Raw genomic sequence first — 18,274 nt, 5'->3', positions numbered from 1 at the left:
TAACCTCTCAACCAGACCATTATACTGGGGATGGTAGGGGTGGTCTTCAGGTGCTTCACCTCACCCCACAGTACTTCCACAGACAAGCCAGCAGGTCTGACATGAAATTGGCACCTCTGTCAGTCAGTATTTCTTTTGGGAAACCTACCCTGCTGAAAATCTCTAACAAAGCATTTGCCACCTTTTCCGCCTCATTGGAGGACAAAGCCACTTTTCCCTGTGGAACTTTGGGTACTCAGAGGCCCCACAATATCCATAGCTACCCTTTGAAATGGCCCCTCAATCACAGGCAAAAGCATCAAAGGAGCTCTCACCTTGTCTCCTGCCTTGCCTACCTTTTGGCACTGCTTACTGGTCCTGCAGTACCTTGTTACATCTCTGGAAATTCCAGGCCAATCGAAGTTCTGTATAATACGTCTCTTTGTATGTTTTATGCCCATATGACCTGCAAAAGGAATATTATGGGCTATGGCTAGAAGTGCCAGATGGTAGGCTCTAGGCACTGCCAACTGCTGTACCCTCTTAGGTTCATAGGTTGGTACTAGGCTATCAGCCCTAGGGCCTATGCAAGCCTAGCCATAACAATTCCCTGGATATTTCTTCCCACAATATTTACTTCTCTGGACCCCTGTCTAGCAGGGCAACTGACATGATCCCCGGGGTGAATTTCCTACCTCCCATCCAATCATCAAGGTTCCTTTTGAAGAGGGCCAATGAGGCGCTCTGCTTGACATGTATGGGCAGTCTATTCCAGAGTATGGGGAGTCTCTGGGTCAGGAACCTATCCCTCCAGCATGTTTTGTTCATTGTTATGACAAGATTTAGATCCCTGGAGTGTGTGGCTCTGAGGAATTGGGATTTCTTTAAGTGGAGCATGTCCAACAGCTCAGGGTATGGCATGGCCTTGTATGTTAAGCAGAGATCGCCTCTGAGTAGACGATATGCCACAGAGTATAGCTGGAGTTTTTTTAGACAGTCGGCATATGGCATCTGCTTTAGGCCTGTGATTCTTTTAGTGAGGTATTTCTGTGGCCTTTCCAGCTGTTGCAGATGTCTTGCGAGGTACATACCAAACAGGGCATTATACTCTATAATGGGTCAAATGAGATATGAATACAGTGGGACAATGACCTCCTTTTTTCTGGATGAAAATCCCTTAGTGATGAGGTGTGCCACATAGAAGGATTTCCTGACTGTTGTGGCGATGTGGTTATCGAAAGTGAGACCACTGTCCACCTGTGTCACTAAGTCTCTCATCACACTTTCGATGTTTAGTGTCCTGCCACCTATGTGGTAATTCATGGGTACATGTTTTTTTCCAAAGGGGATAACTATACATTTCTTGGCATTAAGCTTGAGCCCATGGCTCTGGCACCAGGCATCTGTTTCTGTAAGGCCCTTTTTGTAGAATATCCACATCATTTGGAGATTCAATAATGGCTTCCAGTTTGCAGTCATCTGCAAACTCTGTTAGCCAGAGTCCCTTAGTGTTGGCCTGTACTTCAGAGAAGTAAATGCCAAACAAGAGTGGTCCCAGGACTGAACCCTGAGGTACTCCACTTGTCACTTGTCTGGAGCTGGATTTGGAGTCGGCTACTTTTACAGTCTGGGTTCTGTCAGTAAGCCAGTTGGCAACCCATTGAGTGACATAGGGATTTATGCCCAGCTTAGTAAGTTTATCTATGTTTCCAGAGTGGGGGATGGTGCTGAAGGCCTTGGCGAGGTCCAGATAGGCTGTGTGGACTGCCTTACCCTCGTCCACAGCTCTGGAGACTGATTCAAAGAAGTCAATCAGATTCAGGACACAAGATCGGCCCTTCACAAACCCACACTGGGTGGGGTCCAGTGTTTAAAGGTTGCTAATGTCTTTGTTTATAAGTTCCATGATAATGCGTTCCATGCCCTTGCAGATCAGGCTTGTCAGACTGATACGACGGTAGTTCCCGGGATCCAAGGCAGATCCTCCCATGTGGAGTGGGATAACTGTAGCTGTGCGCCACTCAGTGGGCACGAAGCTTGAGGTGAGGCTATGATTAAACATGACACTTAGGTGAGATGCCAGTTCATTTTGTAGTTCATGTAGTACACAGCCTGGGATGTCATCTGGTCCCATGGATGCTGTATTCTTAGCTTTGGAGAGTGCGGTTTCTACCTGTGTGGCTGTGATTACCGGAATTTGGCAATCTTTTGGTATTGAGATGGGCCCTTTAGTGGGGTGAGAGGGGGGTGAAGTTGGCAATAAATCACTCTGCCAGGATATTGGCAATATCCTTGGGATCAGTATATTTAATGCCATTCTGTTGTAGCTCAGAGCAGATCTGAGCATTGCCATTTAAATTCTTGACATAACTATAGAATGTCTTGTGATTGTCTTTGGAATCTTTGGCAATTTTATTTTCATAACTAGCTTTTGAGGATTTTATGAGGGATCTCAGCTTTTTACTGAGGCTGGTGGCGGATTTTTTTGCATCCTGGGATTTTCCTCTTTTCTGCAACAGTTTCTTCTTTCTGTTGTATAGTTTGTTTGTAGCAGGGGACCACCAGATTGACTTCCTTTTTTTGGAGAAGAGCAACTTGGTTCTATTTGGGATGGCACAATTCATGCACGAGTGGATGTGCTCATACAGTGCCTTAGTGTAGGATTCTGCAGTCGAACTTTCAGATCCCATCTGCATGGGTGTCATGAAGTTTGTCACTTCTGACTTCAGTAGCATGAAGTTGGCTTTGGAGAAGTTTTTTAAGGAGGTTTCCTTAGTGGGGGAGGTTTCCTTACTGGGGGGAACAACAACTTCTAGCCCTCCCTCAGGGGTCCACTCTCTGTACAGTAAATATTTGTCCCAGTATACAGATTTCCCCTTCCCTTGAGAATCAGGTGCCTCACTAGCTACCTGTCTCAGGCCTTGCAATGTACAGTCTGAGAGCTGAGCCTGTCTCATCTCTCTCTTTGTAACTCTTCCCAGCTCCCCTTCCACAGGAAGTCTGGCATCCTCTGACAGCGGTGCCTCACTGTCAGCCTGGGTACTACTAATCACCTCTACCTTTGCAGTCACTCTGTGCAAGGGGAACATCAGTACCCACAAGCAGCTGTGGCTCACCTCAAGTCTCACTGCTACAGAGTAGCTCACTCCCTGAAGTAACCACTTCACCAGTCCTGGCTGCAAGTATGTGGTCTATCTGGGTCTCCCCCAGGCTACCAAACCACATGCTTGTCTCGAAGCCTGACTGCGTGTAACTGCATAAACACATGATACTACCTCATCAAATCCTTCCCTGTCAGAACATTTGCAGAATGGTAGTTCAGTACCCCTGTTGTCTCAAGACAGCCTACTATTGGCATTTTGTCTTTCCCACTTATTGGCTCTCTCACCTTTTGTTCCCCACTTTACCCCCATGGACATCTGTATGCCACATGGCCCCACTGGTTGCATTCAAAACATTTAACCCTAGGTCCGGGACATGTACCTGGACTAGTGGCTTCCTCTGCTACTGGCAGATTCGGTTGGAGCACTCTGGGCTGCCCACCATGGGTTCCTTTAGACCCATGAGCAGTACTGGGGGTCCCTTTCCTGTGCAAGGATGCTCTGCTTGCTAGGTATAGGTCTCCCTTCTTCACCAACTTCTCTGAAGTAGCACATTGTCTGTCAGCTAACCAGATCCTCATGTCCTCAGGCAAAGTGCTAAGGGCTTGTTCCCTCACCAAATGATCTGCCAGCGCTTCAGAATTGGTGACCAGACATCCACTCACCCACCTATGAAAGTAAGTGCTCAGTTCAGCAACATATTCACACACACTTTCATCTGCCTTGCGCCTATGCTTATGAAACGTTTTCTTATAAGTTTCAGGTGTTCGCTTAAAAAATTCTAACAAACAATTCTTAACAGCAGTATAATCAAAACATTCACGATCAGTTAATTTAGACAGCACAGTTACAGCTTTACCATGGAGTAAGTGGGTCAGGAACCATACACAGATCCTTTCGTCAACATCATACTGTTTATATACCCTCTCTTGCATATGAATGAAACTGTCAAAATTATCCCCCTCTGTAAACTGAGTAAGAAATTTACTGACTTTTTGGGCTTCTGGGGTCCAGTTACTCCCTTCCCCATTACCTCCATGACTCTGGCAATGAGTCACCATCTCCTTTTCGTGCTGCCTCTGCCTTTCCTTCTCCTCAGCTTCCAGGCATAGCAGTTTCTCATTCTCCTCAGCCTGTAGACATCTCAGTCTCATTGCTGCTTCTGTTTCCAAACGCCTGGCCTCCAACTCAAGTCGTTTTAGCTCCAGATGGATTTTTAAGTCCTCTGCAGAAAGGTTCAGCTCTCCATTCTCTGAGTGTTGTACATCGCCATGGCCAGTCTGATCACTCTCCTGATTGCCATTTTCTGATGCAGCTGTGACCAAAGCTGCAATCATGTCTGCCTTAGTCAGGTTTCCGTGCACCAGTCCCTTAGCCTGGCACATCTCAGCCAACTGGCTCCTTAACAGCTTGCCATACTCTTCTACTGACATGCTTGCCTGCTCTCCCTAACTAAGCTAACAAAAGAAATAAGAAAACACAATAGAGGTCCAATACCATGAGCGAGTGCCCAATAATTTATTTTTAAATACAATATAAGCGCTTTCGTCTTGAGAGTCAAGACTTCATCAGATACAAACAAAACTTCAAACTCAACCATTTTATATCATATACACAAAATGCAATTAAAATCAATTAGTGTTTTAAAGCAATATGGTCCCTTTTCGAATATCAGCATGAAATTCAGTAAAACTTACTCATTAAATATTCATCCGTACAAAACATTTAAAATGCATTTTTGAAAATTTCAGTACTAGTATATTTTTAACAAAAATCAATGAATAGAATGAATAAAATACAATAAAATTAAATAAAATTATTGCAACCATGTTTTAGTGACTATACTTCTATCGCTTTTGTCACTAACACTGGTTTAATGGAAATATATTCATTCAAACCTGGGGGTAAATTAGACCTTAGCCTCAACTGCCATTTCAATTCTTTATTTAACAACAAGTTTTTAACATCACCCCTTCTATAATTGATTCCCACTGTGTCAATTATACCAAATGTAAAAACCTTTAAATCCAACATGTCAGTGAATGTTTATATAGTGCACTGGCTTCCGTCTTATTTTTGATGTCATATGAATGTTCAAACATTTAGGGTTAACTTCCGTAAAAAAATCCCATGAATCCCTAAGCAGGTGATCTATTTTAATGGGATTTCTTTGGTGAAATAGTCCAAATATACTGCTAAAGGGTGTGTTTTGGAATTCTTTGCCGATACAATATCTCTATAGGGGGGTATTTTACATATTTATGTATCTTGGGAATGCCGAAAATATTAGGAATAAGAGGGTGGGTTTGTTTTAGAAAGTTGTATGTTTTTATATCAATCCTGGTCTCAATTAAATACTCTTCAAGTAGAGAATCAATCCTACCATACGCTATCGTTATCTCATTTCTGGAAACAGGTGAATATGTATGAGTGTTACATTCCGTCCAGTGACTTTTTTGGTTAACAAAAGAAATAAAACAATTGTGGTCTGAACTCTGAATATTCATTGTGTGGCTAATTTAGAGTACCAAAATACCTTCAGTGATCACTGTACACACGTTACAGGAATTTACTATCCACACCACTACAAGCTAATTGCCAACCAATTAACATGTGGTGTGGATATCCCACCACTGCCAAACAATTAATATGTGACGCCCGTGCACTGGCCCAGCAATCAAGGAGCCTCAGTCCTCACCACTAACACCAGTGAGGGGCATCCACATTGGGAAGGATAACAAGTACACACACAGTAAAGTACAATTTCCCATAAGAGCACACAGAGATCACAGTCAGTCTGAGGCTGGTTTCTCTCTTTCTCTCCAGATCCCCAGTAAGACTCCCCACTGGCAGAGCTATAGAGTGGGGTCCTTAACCAGGATCCCAAGCCAAGTACTCCTAGCACTCTCTCTGTCTAACCAGTGCTTCATGTTCCTGCCTGAGTAGCTGACACACACATACACACTTTAAGATATGATTTATATACAACCACACAGACACTCCTGGGAAGGCTGGCACAGGTTCACTAGCTGTACCCCTTCTGTCCAGGCTATAAGGTAGTAATCACTGCCACCAGGACCATTACTTATCACCTACTAAAAAGCCCTTACCAAAGGGTGTCCAATTATTACTGTGCAGTACTATTATACAAATGGTAAGTGTGACTGAGCAGCAAGACTTACCTGGAGTGGCTTTGTACTGTATCACTATATACACGCAATGTATTCTAGATCTTAAATTATCTCTGCACAAAACAGCCACAGTTGAAAGGTTTAAAAATATTAAATAAATAATAAAAGCACAAGACAATACTTATTACTACACAGTGCTAGTCAAGAGTTCAAAGATCACAGGAAACTGTTTACAATAATACAGTAGAATAGTTCTGACACTTACATCAATATAGAAAACAGCAAATCTAAATTTACTATTTTCTATTTCTTAAAGAGAAATACTAAAGTCTAGGATCCTACTTACATACAGACAGAGCAAAGCAAGTGCTGGTGAGTGGTCAGTTCTGAAGACAAATGCAAAATGCTCTCTCTCTGTCTCCGAGAAAGTCCATTAAATTGATAGTACATCCTGCTGACTCATTTTAGATTACATCATTCGTAATAATTCTCTGGTTTCCCAGGCTAATAGAAACTCTACATTTACATTGCATTGCATTGATCTTGCACCTGGTCAGGAAACCACAATAATTAAAGACATTGTATATGTAAAATCTAGCAATTAACTCTGGTCTTAAAAGAATAGAAAGAATCTGCTGGTTTAGACATCACGGTTCCGGGTTTCCTATCAACTCTCTTCCAGCAGAGTGCACTGTTGTTACATTTTTGACGTTCAGCATTTAACACCATTTTCTTCCATTTAAGAGAACAAGCCTGTGGCTTATATTAATATTTACAAATGACAGAATTATCTACAAAATTCTGTCTAGCTAGGCTGGCAGCCTTCACATATCAGCAGGCTATCATAACTGATCTGTTTCTTAACTCAGGTAAGTTTTCCCTGGCACAGTAGATGTCAAAGAATATTCTACTGATTAGTGTCTGAATCTCAAGATTTTCAGTGTTTTCATTTTATTGGGTAAATAAGCAAAATCTCCCAATACTGTATAAAATAATCCAGTAATGAAGGACTGCTGACAAAAGAGAGATGTAGTTTAAGGCAGTCATAATAGACCTAAGGACTACTGACAAAACAACGATGTTGTAGTTTAAGTCAGTCATAATACACCTGAAAAGACAAAAACTAGATTAAAGGAAAATGTGAATAATTCTACACAAAAATGTTTTCACTATCTAGAAAGGTAGTTTTGAACTTCAAGAGACTTGTAAATTAAAAAAGGCAAGAGTTAGATATTTCCCAAAACTGCATTAAAGACTCATTTGCTAGCTACTATCAAGAACATTCGTCATTTTGTAATAGGGATTAGACACAAGTTCAGGAAGACATTAAAGCCTTCTTAGAGGTCTACCTACAGCATACCCATCCAAAAGAAAAATAAATGGCAGTGTAGATAAAAACTTCACAGATGATGATACCTGGAACATCAGAGAAAGATTAAAAGGGAAGTGCATGAAGACATAGTGGAGAAATGTTTTGGGGTTATGAAAAAAAATGATGTCTCCATTTTTACAAGTTAGTAACCAGTGTCCTAAACACAAGTGCTAAGTGTTATTAGCACACTTGGAATATGTAGATTCTGTTTTAGAAGTTTAAAACTTATATTGCATAAGGCTATGCATGTTGCAAACACCATAGGTAGTCTGGTGAAATAAAAAATTGAGAGAGAGAGAAAACTGCTTGCCCATAGGGGGGATAAAACACAAGGGGCAGATGAACAACCTTCAAGATTCCTCAAAAATCTTGTCAGTATGCTAGTAGACCTTTTGGCAACAGTCTTCAAAATTTTACTGGCTAATGCAGAAGTGCCTGGGGACTGAAGGACATTAAGAATGGTACCCATGCACATGGGCAGTCAAAAAATTCAGGGTACTGCAAGCCGTTTATGTTAATGTGGTCAAGGAGAGTTATGGAGATAGTTCTGAGGGTAAGGCATTTTTAGAGAATAACATTCTTCAGGGCAGCAGCCACATGGGTTCATGACCAGAAGGAGATGTCAGTCAAACCTGCCAAAACTGAGAGGGGAGGTTCAACAGATGTAGTCAGCCTGGACTCTAGCAAGGCTTTGGACACAGTCCCATACAGGAAGTTGATAAGAAAACTGGAGAGGATAGGAGTGGAACCAAGATGGAGGAACTGTATTGCTGTATAATTGAATAGTAGGACAAAATAGGTTGTGGTGTGAAGGAAAAGGCTTGACTACATCTCTTTGAGAGTATACTGGTTGAAGCTTCAACTGGTTAAAACCAGAAAAGATTTCAAATGTATGGAGAAAAAAAAGAAAATTCTTGAATGCAGTTGGCAGACATCCTGCACGCATGTGTGTATCCACCCTTGTGTGTGTGTGTGTGTGTGTGTGTGTGTGTGTGTGTGTGTGTGTGTGTGTGTGTGTGTGATTATGTATATATATATATATATATATATATATATATATATATATATATATATGTGTATATGTGTGTGTGTGTGTGTATACATATACATATAACTACTAACTCATGATTACATAACTGTGGAGAAAAACAAAAATGGTAAGCATTTCTATTGCTTTAGGCACACAAGTAGAGTGTGGCTACATTTTGGGAACAGTGACCAACAGCTTGCATATTGATGAGTCAAACTCAGTGAACTGAAACTTCATCCAGTTCGCACTTGACCAAGAAGCCAAGGAAAAATGTTGAAAACTAGGAAACGTTTCTACTGGAATACTGTGAGGGTCTGTCCTAGGTCCGTTACCCTTCAATTTGTTTGTATCAGACATAGATGAAGAAACAAGTGACCAGAATCAGTCTCTTCACTGATGACACAAAGGCGTGTACAGGATGGGATGAAAAAACATAAGGAAGGATTTGGAAATGCTACATAAGTAGGCAGAAAAGTGGCAGATGAGGTTCACTGTTAACAAATGCAAAGTACTGCATTTGGACTGCAACAATAAATGTGATGTGAAGTATCAGCAGATGGAATACACCTAACAGTGACAGAGCAGAAAAAGAATCTGAGTCAACCATATCTGGAATAGGCCAGCAGGAACAAAGTGAGAGGACAATAGTAAACAGAATTGTTTGTTTGTGTCTTTCGGCTTTTCCCGGTTAGGGGTCGCCATAGCGGAACTCCGGTCCACTAATGATTGGCAGTAGATTTTTATGTGCTGGCTTGCCGGGCCTAACGCACAACCTTCAACGAAGGAACGCCCATTCACGCACATCGACACACAGAAGACGCTCTAACTGAGAATCGAACAGACAGTGTCTAACTGTGAGGCGACAATGCTACCGCAGCACCACCATCGCAGTAGTAGTAAACAGAATGCTGGGGCATATTATCAGATTAGGATAGACTTTAGAAGGAAAGTGGTAACATATAACATCCTGACTTACTCAAATCAAAGTGCTGCAAACAAAATATCTAAAATCCACAATAATTTAACCATAATTATTTGCAAAATAAACTAACAAACTAAATAAACATTCCCTGCTGCACCTTCTCACTATGAGTGTTCTAGTCCCTATCACCAAATGTACAACCTTCAAAAAGACAAAAAGCTGGAGACCTTAAGATTAAAAGAAAATGTGAATAATTCTACATAAAATACCTTAACCATCTAGAAAGGTAGTATTGAACTTCTAGTCACTTGACCTTCAAAACAGCATTAAAGTTTGTTGATAACAGTTCTAGACCTGCTGCAATGTAATGTCAGCGCTACTTTTTTCTGTGAAGTTGATTGTATATATACTGTACTTATGCTCACCTATATATGTTTTGAGATCAGTTTTTCTTCTAAACAACTTGTCAAACTTTTTAAACTATTGTTAATTTTTTAAACTATTAATAAACGTTAAACTTCAACTAAGTTCACTAAATTACTGTGTAACCTTGTGGAGTAACCTTGTGGAGCTTTTCTCCCCAGAACTCCACTGAAAAAGTACACCTGGTGTCCAGTCGGACAATCCTGGTAAACAAATGTTAATAAATAAATAAATAAATAATAAACTTAAATCTTTAAGTGCTGACAAAATGGGACACACATAAACATAATGTTTCTTTTTCAACTCCACAAGACCCAGCTCACATTACACTTTGACTTTTGTATGCTGTTCTAGGAACTGTACAAGGTAAAGGCTGCTGGAAGGAATCCAGGGGAAAGCTACCAGAAGAATCTGTGGGATGGATAGTAAGGATAAGACTACAGACTATAGGAGCTAGAACTCTTCTCATATTCAGGACAGTGAGGTGTGTATGAGGTTATCTTGAGAGGGAAAGGCAGAGGATTATGGAGGGGCCACATGCAGCATATTCTAAGGACTGAACTACTCTTTGCATCTTTGAAAGCATGTCTTCATAGGTAGAGTTGTCATTGCGTCATGTTATGGACTTGAGAATGGGAGCTATAAAGGCAATCCACAAAGTCATTCAAACAAGGCATGAGACAGTGGGAGAAGGGATGAGTGGGAAGGCACAGATGGAGAGGAGATAGAATGTTAAATGCACTTAAAAGGCAGACTAGATAGTTTTACTGTCTTTCTGCCATCAATCAAATGTATTGTAATATAATATATAATGCTGAGCTTATCCCCCTTCTTACAATTAGTCAGGCCAATCTCCCTATAACTAAACAACTATTAGCCACCTGAAGCTTTTATGATGTACTTATCTTGCTATGATTCACTGTTTTGTAATTATTTTTATTGATTTTTTTTTTTTTTTTTTTTGCACTAGAGTCCAAGAACTTCATTCCTTAGTGCTTAAGCTAAGTGTTTTGGATAATCAATCCTGGATTGCTTACATATATATGAAAACATCAAGTGTTAAAGAATGTACAGCTTGGTCAAATCAAGGATGATTACCTTAGAAATATTTATCTGTGTAATGATACCAGTGATTACATTTCATACTCATCTTACTGACAACCACTAACTGGCAGAAGTGCATTTTTAATGTTAATTAATGCTTCACTTGGTAGAAAGCACTGCTTTGAATAACTTGACTTTTCTCATTACTAAACCTTTTTTTAACTTTCTGCTTCCACTGTTTCAGCAAAAAATGTGTGCTTTTTTGCAAGATGTCCATATACATGTAAGAGTGAATATGCTGTGTGTGGAAATCCTCATCTATTGGAAGGGTCACTTTCAGCCTATCTTCCTTCCCTGAAACTTGCACCAAGGGTGGCAATCCCTAATCCCTGGATCCGATCCTATACTTTTGCTGGAAAAATGGAGTAAGTAAAGTTTTGGTTTAGCTATCAGGGTAAGCCCGGTTATTGAAATGCACTTATTTGGCAAAACATTTTCAGAAAAAAGGTAGTTTGAAGTCAGTATTTTTTTTTTCATTATTGTAGTACATATGTACATACCTGTCAACTGTCAAGATTTTCAAAGAATGTCCAGATTTTTGCATCATATTTTGGTCTGTTCCTAATTAAGTCTATGGTTTTCTAAGAGGTCCTTGAGGAATTAATTCACTAAATAATGACAGACATTTCAGTTTCAGACTTCATGTTCCTTAGAAAATGTATTTTAGCAACTTTCTAAATTAATATTTAAAATGTATTCTTGTTTCTGGTCCTTTGTCCCCCCCCCCCCATTATTTTGGCTTTGTCCAGGTTTATTGTGCTAAGAGGTTGACAGATATACATCTGTATCACCTCAATTTGTTTGTTTTTCTAAGCATTAATCAGACGATCTGTTATCTGTTTGACAAACCCACTAATACATATCTTCAAATGCTCAATGTTCAACACCTACTAATACATAAGTAGCTTTTATATTCCAGTAGTCGCCTTTATTTTATGTGTAATCCAATAAGTAAATGCATGTGTCACTGTTAATATATATTACTTAATGTAATTTCATGTATGTTACTGAATGTATGTTTAAAAATTTTGTAATGTGGTGGAGCATTTTTCCCCAGGCCTCCACTTAAAAGGGTGTTTTGATTTGAGGTGACCTTTATTTCACTTTTTTAGCCATGAAAGACCCATTCCTGTTTGGACTCCTATGTTTTCACAAAACCAGTAGTTCTACAAACACCCAAACTAGAGATCTAAATCTACACCAACAAATAAACAAAAGTTGCTGGAGGGATAGGTTGCCAACTCAATGTATTCCAAGCCTTTGGCATAAATTACCACTGCAGGTTAAACAAAGTACTACTTTGGCTACCTTTAAGGCTAGTCTTGGTGATTGGATGGGTAAACACAAATTTGCATCAATGTTATCATGTACAATGCTCCTGAATTTGGGAGGTGAGCATTATTAGATGTTTGAAAAGGAGGGTGAGAACTTTTAAGTGTATGTACTTAAAGGTGTATATCGCAAGACACCTTATGATCTCTGTGATTGTTTGGCTAATATTGTTCCTATGTGTAATCTAACAGCGGGTCTAAAGCCGTATGAGGCACAGCAAAAGCTTTCCTTCTCACCCTGCCAGTGCTGCTTATGTGCATTTTCTATATCTATATTTCTTGACTAACATATATACATTTAGAATATCTAGCAAGTTAGCCTAGATTCAACATCTTTCGTTGCTGTACTTTAGAACTAATATAGTGCAAAGTCTGTATCTCTTGAGCTTTAAGTGGCTATTTAGCCTGTTTAGCATATCTTGGAATCTATTATCTGGCCATGCTTCAGTTTCCTATGTGTCATGTATTTACTCTCCTGTATGTATAATAATAAAGCAGTTAAAGTGTCATCTCTTGTGCTTAATTTCATTTCATAGTTCTGAAATTTGGCTACCTGCTTCTTCCAATGTGAGATTGCATTCTCTGTCACAGCTAGTCATATATCGCCAGGCAAGGGATTGTCATTATTATTGTTGTTGAGTGGTATGTCCTTACAGCATAAATACCTAAACCCCAATCAAGATTCAAATTATATCCACCACCACTGAGGGTGTGGAAGATCCTAATGCATACCTACTGACCTTTGAGAGGTATGCAGTCCAGAAGGGATGTGCCCGGAACGATTGGTCAGTATTCTGTTCTCAGCTTATTGGGGAGACTTTAAAATCTTTCATGGAGATGGATAGGACTATCAGGATTATGAAAAATTAAGCAAGGGTTTGCTAGCCTGAACTAGTCTTACTTCTATGATGCAAGCTCAAAAGTTTCATAGCTGGACATTTTCTTCTAACAAAACAGTATAGTTTCAATTATGTGACTTAAAATTGTACTTAAATTGTGGTCAGAGTCTGACATTCCAGCATTCTTAAAGTAAAATGGTAGAACCATTAGCTGTTGATAAATTTAAAAGGCCTTTGCCTCCTGTTTTATGAAAGCAAATATTTTCAGGCAAACCTGAAGATGCTGAAAATGTTGTTGAGAGTTTAAGTAATGAAAGTTTATTTAAAACTGAGCAGTCTAGACTTACGATAAAGCATTGTCAAATTCAGGTAACAAATGTAGTATCACCTGTTTAATATTATTGTATAGATGCAGAAATTTGACAACATTACTAGAATTTCTACTAGTAATGGCAATGCTGTTATACCTATGAAAATTATAACTACTTAGAAAGACTACTACCAGTGATGCTATGAAATTTGATAAATTGTCAGCAAAAATAGTAGATCCAGCCATTTGTTAGTGTTTCTCAGCAAGATAATTTAGTGCAGTAGCTTAACCGATGACAAGGAGTTATAGGAACCACTAAAGTCAGGTAGTGAGGTCATGCTTATAAAGTCACAGTATGTTTATAAGAAGAATCCCTTTTCTAAAAATGCAGTTGAAAAAGTTAGGTTTAGGAAACAGTATGCCATCACTCAATCAGAAATAAAAACTATGAAAAGATAATCCATCCTTGTGCTGTAGTTCCTAGGTTAACACATGAGATACACACCCCTCACTCTTTAAATATACCAACTCCGAGATCGCACTACAGTGCAGGAAAAGGGAAATCTTCCCATTCTGCGCTGTATGGAGATCTCCCTTAAAACGTTCGAACTTTCAAAAATTCGATCATATGGTGTCGACCACATCACACTCGAACTTTTGAAAGTTCACTTATTTAATATAGACCCGATGACACTGTCTGAGCCAAAGAAATGAGAACTAAGGGAGTTTTTATTAAGAAACAAACATTTTTTTTTTCATTCTGATGAAGTCTCCTATGCAGAGACGAAAGCGCGCTTAATCTATGGTTGTTGTACCTTGTGCTGTTGGTGTCCGTTTGTTTATTAAAGCTACTATCCAGTTACGAAATACTTTTTGGAGCGTGGTTCATTTGGAGGATATACCTTTATTGTACCGACCAGCGGATTGTGTGTTTTCTTCATTTAACACATGAGATAACATGGAAAGTTTTTCTCCAGTTTAAAGACATATGAAAACAACAGGAAGTCTATACTCATTTTGACTAACTGGCAAATGTTTAAGTCAACAGATATACCTGTATCCTCAAAAAAAGGAGGAGTAATCCCCAGAAAGACTAATAACTATATGTTTAAAAGAAGGATTCAAGGTATGGTGTTAGAATTACGTAAAGGTACTGACATTTGGATGAGGTTAAAAAAGAATAGCTTACACATTTTCAAAGATCATTTAAAGAGATATATTAAAACATGCCCACGGTAGAGAGGCCTTCAGGAAAGGATTCAATTGACATTGATGGTAGTCCACTGAACACAGAAGGCGTTATAAGAGATCTGTGAACACAGGTTGACAGCAACCTCTCTTTTGACCACTACACTGCCACTGTGGTGAGAAAGTCCTTCTATGTGGCACATCTCACTACTAAGGGTTTTGCATCCAGGAAGAAAGAGGTCATTGTCTCCCTCTACTCCTCCCTCATTAGGCCAGTCATCGAGTACAATGCCCCATTTGGCATGTACCTCACTAGACACCTGCAACAACTGGAGAGGCCGCAAAAGTACCTCATAAAGAGGATCCTAGGCCTTAAACACTTGTCCTATATGGACAGACTCAAAAAACTCCAACTATTCTCTGTCTCATATTGCCTACTTAGAGGCAATCTCTGCCTGACTTATAAAGCCATGTCTGACCCAGCTCTGTTAGAAATGCTACATCTAAAGAAATCCCAATCCCTCCGCACCACACATTCCAGAGACTCAATCTCATTACCCCAATCAACAGAACATGCTGGAGGCACAGGTTCATAACCCGGAGACTGCCCATGCTATTGAATAGACTTCCCATACATGTCATACAGAGCACCTCACTGGCCCTCTTCAAGAGAAATCTTGATGAGTGGATGGGAGATAGAAAATTCACCTCGGGGATCACTCCAGTGGCTCTACTCCACAGAGGCAGTGGAAACTACGATCGGTTGGCACGATGCCAGGGTAATCTTATGGGCTAGGCTTGTAAAGGCTCCAGGGCCATTAACCTAGTACACACCTATGAATCTATATACCGGAAAGTGTTGAAAACAGGATGTAGAAGGGACTAGACAAAGTAAGGAAAGGAATCACTCACTGAAAGATAACATTACAAAGAAATGAAACTAGGAAGAATGGAAAATGCACAAGCTGAGCAGAAGTCTATACTTTCTAGCAAACTAAAATTGAAAGCTCCAAAATGAAGTAATCTAAGCAACAGGTGAATACTTAAAAGGAAGGGATGTATCAACATGTACAAAATTCACTAGTGTGGTAAAATAGGAAGAAACAGTACCTGGTCAGAGATCTCAACCCATTTCTGTCAGTGTAAAAAAGAAACTCAAGGGAGAAAACAGATACATCTAAATAAGGAAAACAGTAAACATAAAGAAAAACTGTTTTGAAATACCCCTTGCAGAGGGAGACCAACCTAGATAACAAAAGTAAAGTGAGAGATCAGTGTTCACTTCCTCAGAAGAATTGGGAGAGCAACCTAAAGAAAAAAAGAAAAAGGAGAGTGTCATGTATACTGCCACACTTACACGATATTCCTCTTTTGACTCAATGTACAGTAAACATAAACAGAAGAAAGATAGTATAATGCAACAAACTTACATAGCAAAATAAGAAAAATGAGTAGGGTACAGCTAGCATTTGACACTGAAAAATACAGGTTTGTTAGAAGAAGAATTTGGTAGTAATACCCCAGTAACTGTACTGGTAGGAGAGGAGTAGTGTAGCTCATGATAGACTGATACTGTGGAAACTTTAGGTAAGCTAGATAAACATTAAAAAAGCACAGTGGGAAGATGACACTTTAAGCAGAGCAAGAAAAAATATAGCTTATGTTGCAGGACAATAGGCTGAACAGAACGTTCCCTCTTCCTACCTGTACTTTGAATAACAATGTGATTTACTGTGTAGTGTAAGTAAAGAAGGAAAGGAAGTGGTATACCAGCGTTGGTGCTCAAACCTTGTAGAATCATAGTGCTGAAATTTTCTTATACTCATGTGTGAAGTCACATACAAGTGAATGGTACCAAAACAAGGCACCTTGTAAGGTTTTACAGGCCAGGAGAAATGGAAGAAATTGGGATCTTCTGTGCTAGATGACTTGAACGCTAGATGACATCCCCTCACCCAAGTTTCAGGAACCCTTTGATTCTATTGTCTGTGTAGAAGTGTCATTGGAATGTATTACTTTGAACATTGTTGAGACATTGGTAAAATCCAGCAACAGCCTTCAAGACATTTTGTTCATTTTGGGTTATGCAACTAAGTATCCTGAGACTATCCCCCCCCCCCCCCAATGCTAATGTTAAATGTATAGATAAGGAGCTAATGTTAGTATTTTCCAGAGTAGAAACACATAAAGAAATGCTCACTGGCAAAGATACACTTTTTTGTCAAAATGAATACACAAACTGTGTCAGTGCTGTAAGGCCATGCAATTAAAAACCTCAGTGTGCAATCCACAGGCAGATTGGTTGTTAGTAAGCTTTAATGAAACACTGAAATCAATGCTGACAAAAGTAACTGAGAAAGATAGTAAAAAGTGGCCTGGATAGTACCATACCTCCTGTTTGCCATTATACAGGCACCACAAGCCTCAGCAAGTTTCAGTTCTTTTGTGTTAATACATAGCAGACGCCCATGTGGACTGTTAGATATTGCTAAAGAAACTTAGAAGATGGACTGAAGTTAGCAATACTCATTGCAAAAAAATGCACGGAAAGAACCCAGCCCACACAACAAATGGTGCATAATAAAAATGTAAGAACCATAGAATTCATAGCTGGAGATGAAGTTCTGGTTTTGTCCCTGTCCACAGAAAACACGTTCTAGCTAAGTGGCATGATCTATTTGAAATATCAGGAAACTGTAAATGACATTAACTGTAAGGTTAAACATCTTGTAAAATGTGACATAGATTCAAATGAAGATGATAAGAAACAACTGTAAAAAGGATAAACCTGCCAAATATTAGTGGATTCATGTAACACAAAAACTGGAAGCGGACATTTAAAAAGTTGTCATGTAAAGTAGGTAGGAATAATAACTTCTTATCATAATGGCTGCACTATCCGTACTATTTTGGAACGTGAATGGAATTACCGGTATAGACAACAAGGTACGAGTACTGAATTGTAATAAGAAATGCAGAATGCAAATAGCAAAACTAAAGGGAGACACATCAGGAAAGAACTGAGAATGTGAATTTGATAAAGAAAGGATTTCAGGATGTAAATTCATCAGAGTATCAGGGACAGAAGAAAAAAGGAGTACTTATACTAATTGCTAGAGGAGCTCCAGTAGGTATAGGACAGGGAGAAAAGGTAATGGTGGATTTATGGTAGTAAGGGGCTACTGGCAAGGGAGGAGGATTATGCTGGCATGTGTTTATATTCTACCTAAAACTGCTGTTATAGAGCTTAAGAAGAATTTGGGAGAAATAATCAACTTTTAGCTGGGAATATTATTTATAGTTGGAGACTAAAACTTGATATGCAACATTGAGGATGTATCTGGAGGATGTAGAAGGAAAATATACAAAAGAGAGTAGACTTTTGAAGATAGTTATAAAAATATTTGGTATGGAAGACATGAATTCAGTAGTAGTAGGAACTCAGAGAAGATGTGCATATTGTTCCCCAAAGGTACAATAACTGGGCTAGACTGGATAGACATTATATTTCACAGGAACATGTGCATTTAATTGAAAGCTTAGA

At 39.3% G+C, this 18,274-nt stretch overlaps 1 protein-coding gene across 1 annotated transcript in view; it reads left to right on the top strand.

Moving 5' to 3' along the window:
* Positions 1 to 18,274, top strand: part of FAM20A (FAM20A golgi associated secretory pathway pseudokinase) — a 1,212,293-nt gene that overhangs the window by 1,020,141 nt on the left and 173,878 nt on the right. The window contains exon 7 of the mRNA XM_044085124.1: positions 11,247 to 11,427. Coding sequence (XP_043941059.1) covers positions 11,247 to 11,427 — 181 coding nt within the window. The remainder of the gene's footprint in view (positions 1 to 11,246; positions 11,428 to 18,274) is intronic.

This window comes from Protopterus annectens, chromosome 10.part0 (genome assembly GCF_019279795.1).
Source record: "Protopterus annectens isolate FY-2018-M chromosome 10.part0, PAN1.0, whole genome shotgun sequence".
NCBI classification, from domain to species: Eukaryota; Metazoa; Chordata; order Ceratodontiformes; family Protopteridae; genus Protopterus; species Protopterus annectens.
The sequence above is the reverse complement of the archived record's forward strand: the minus strand, read 5'-3'. Positions and strand labels throughout refer to the sequence as shown.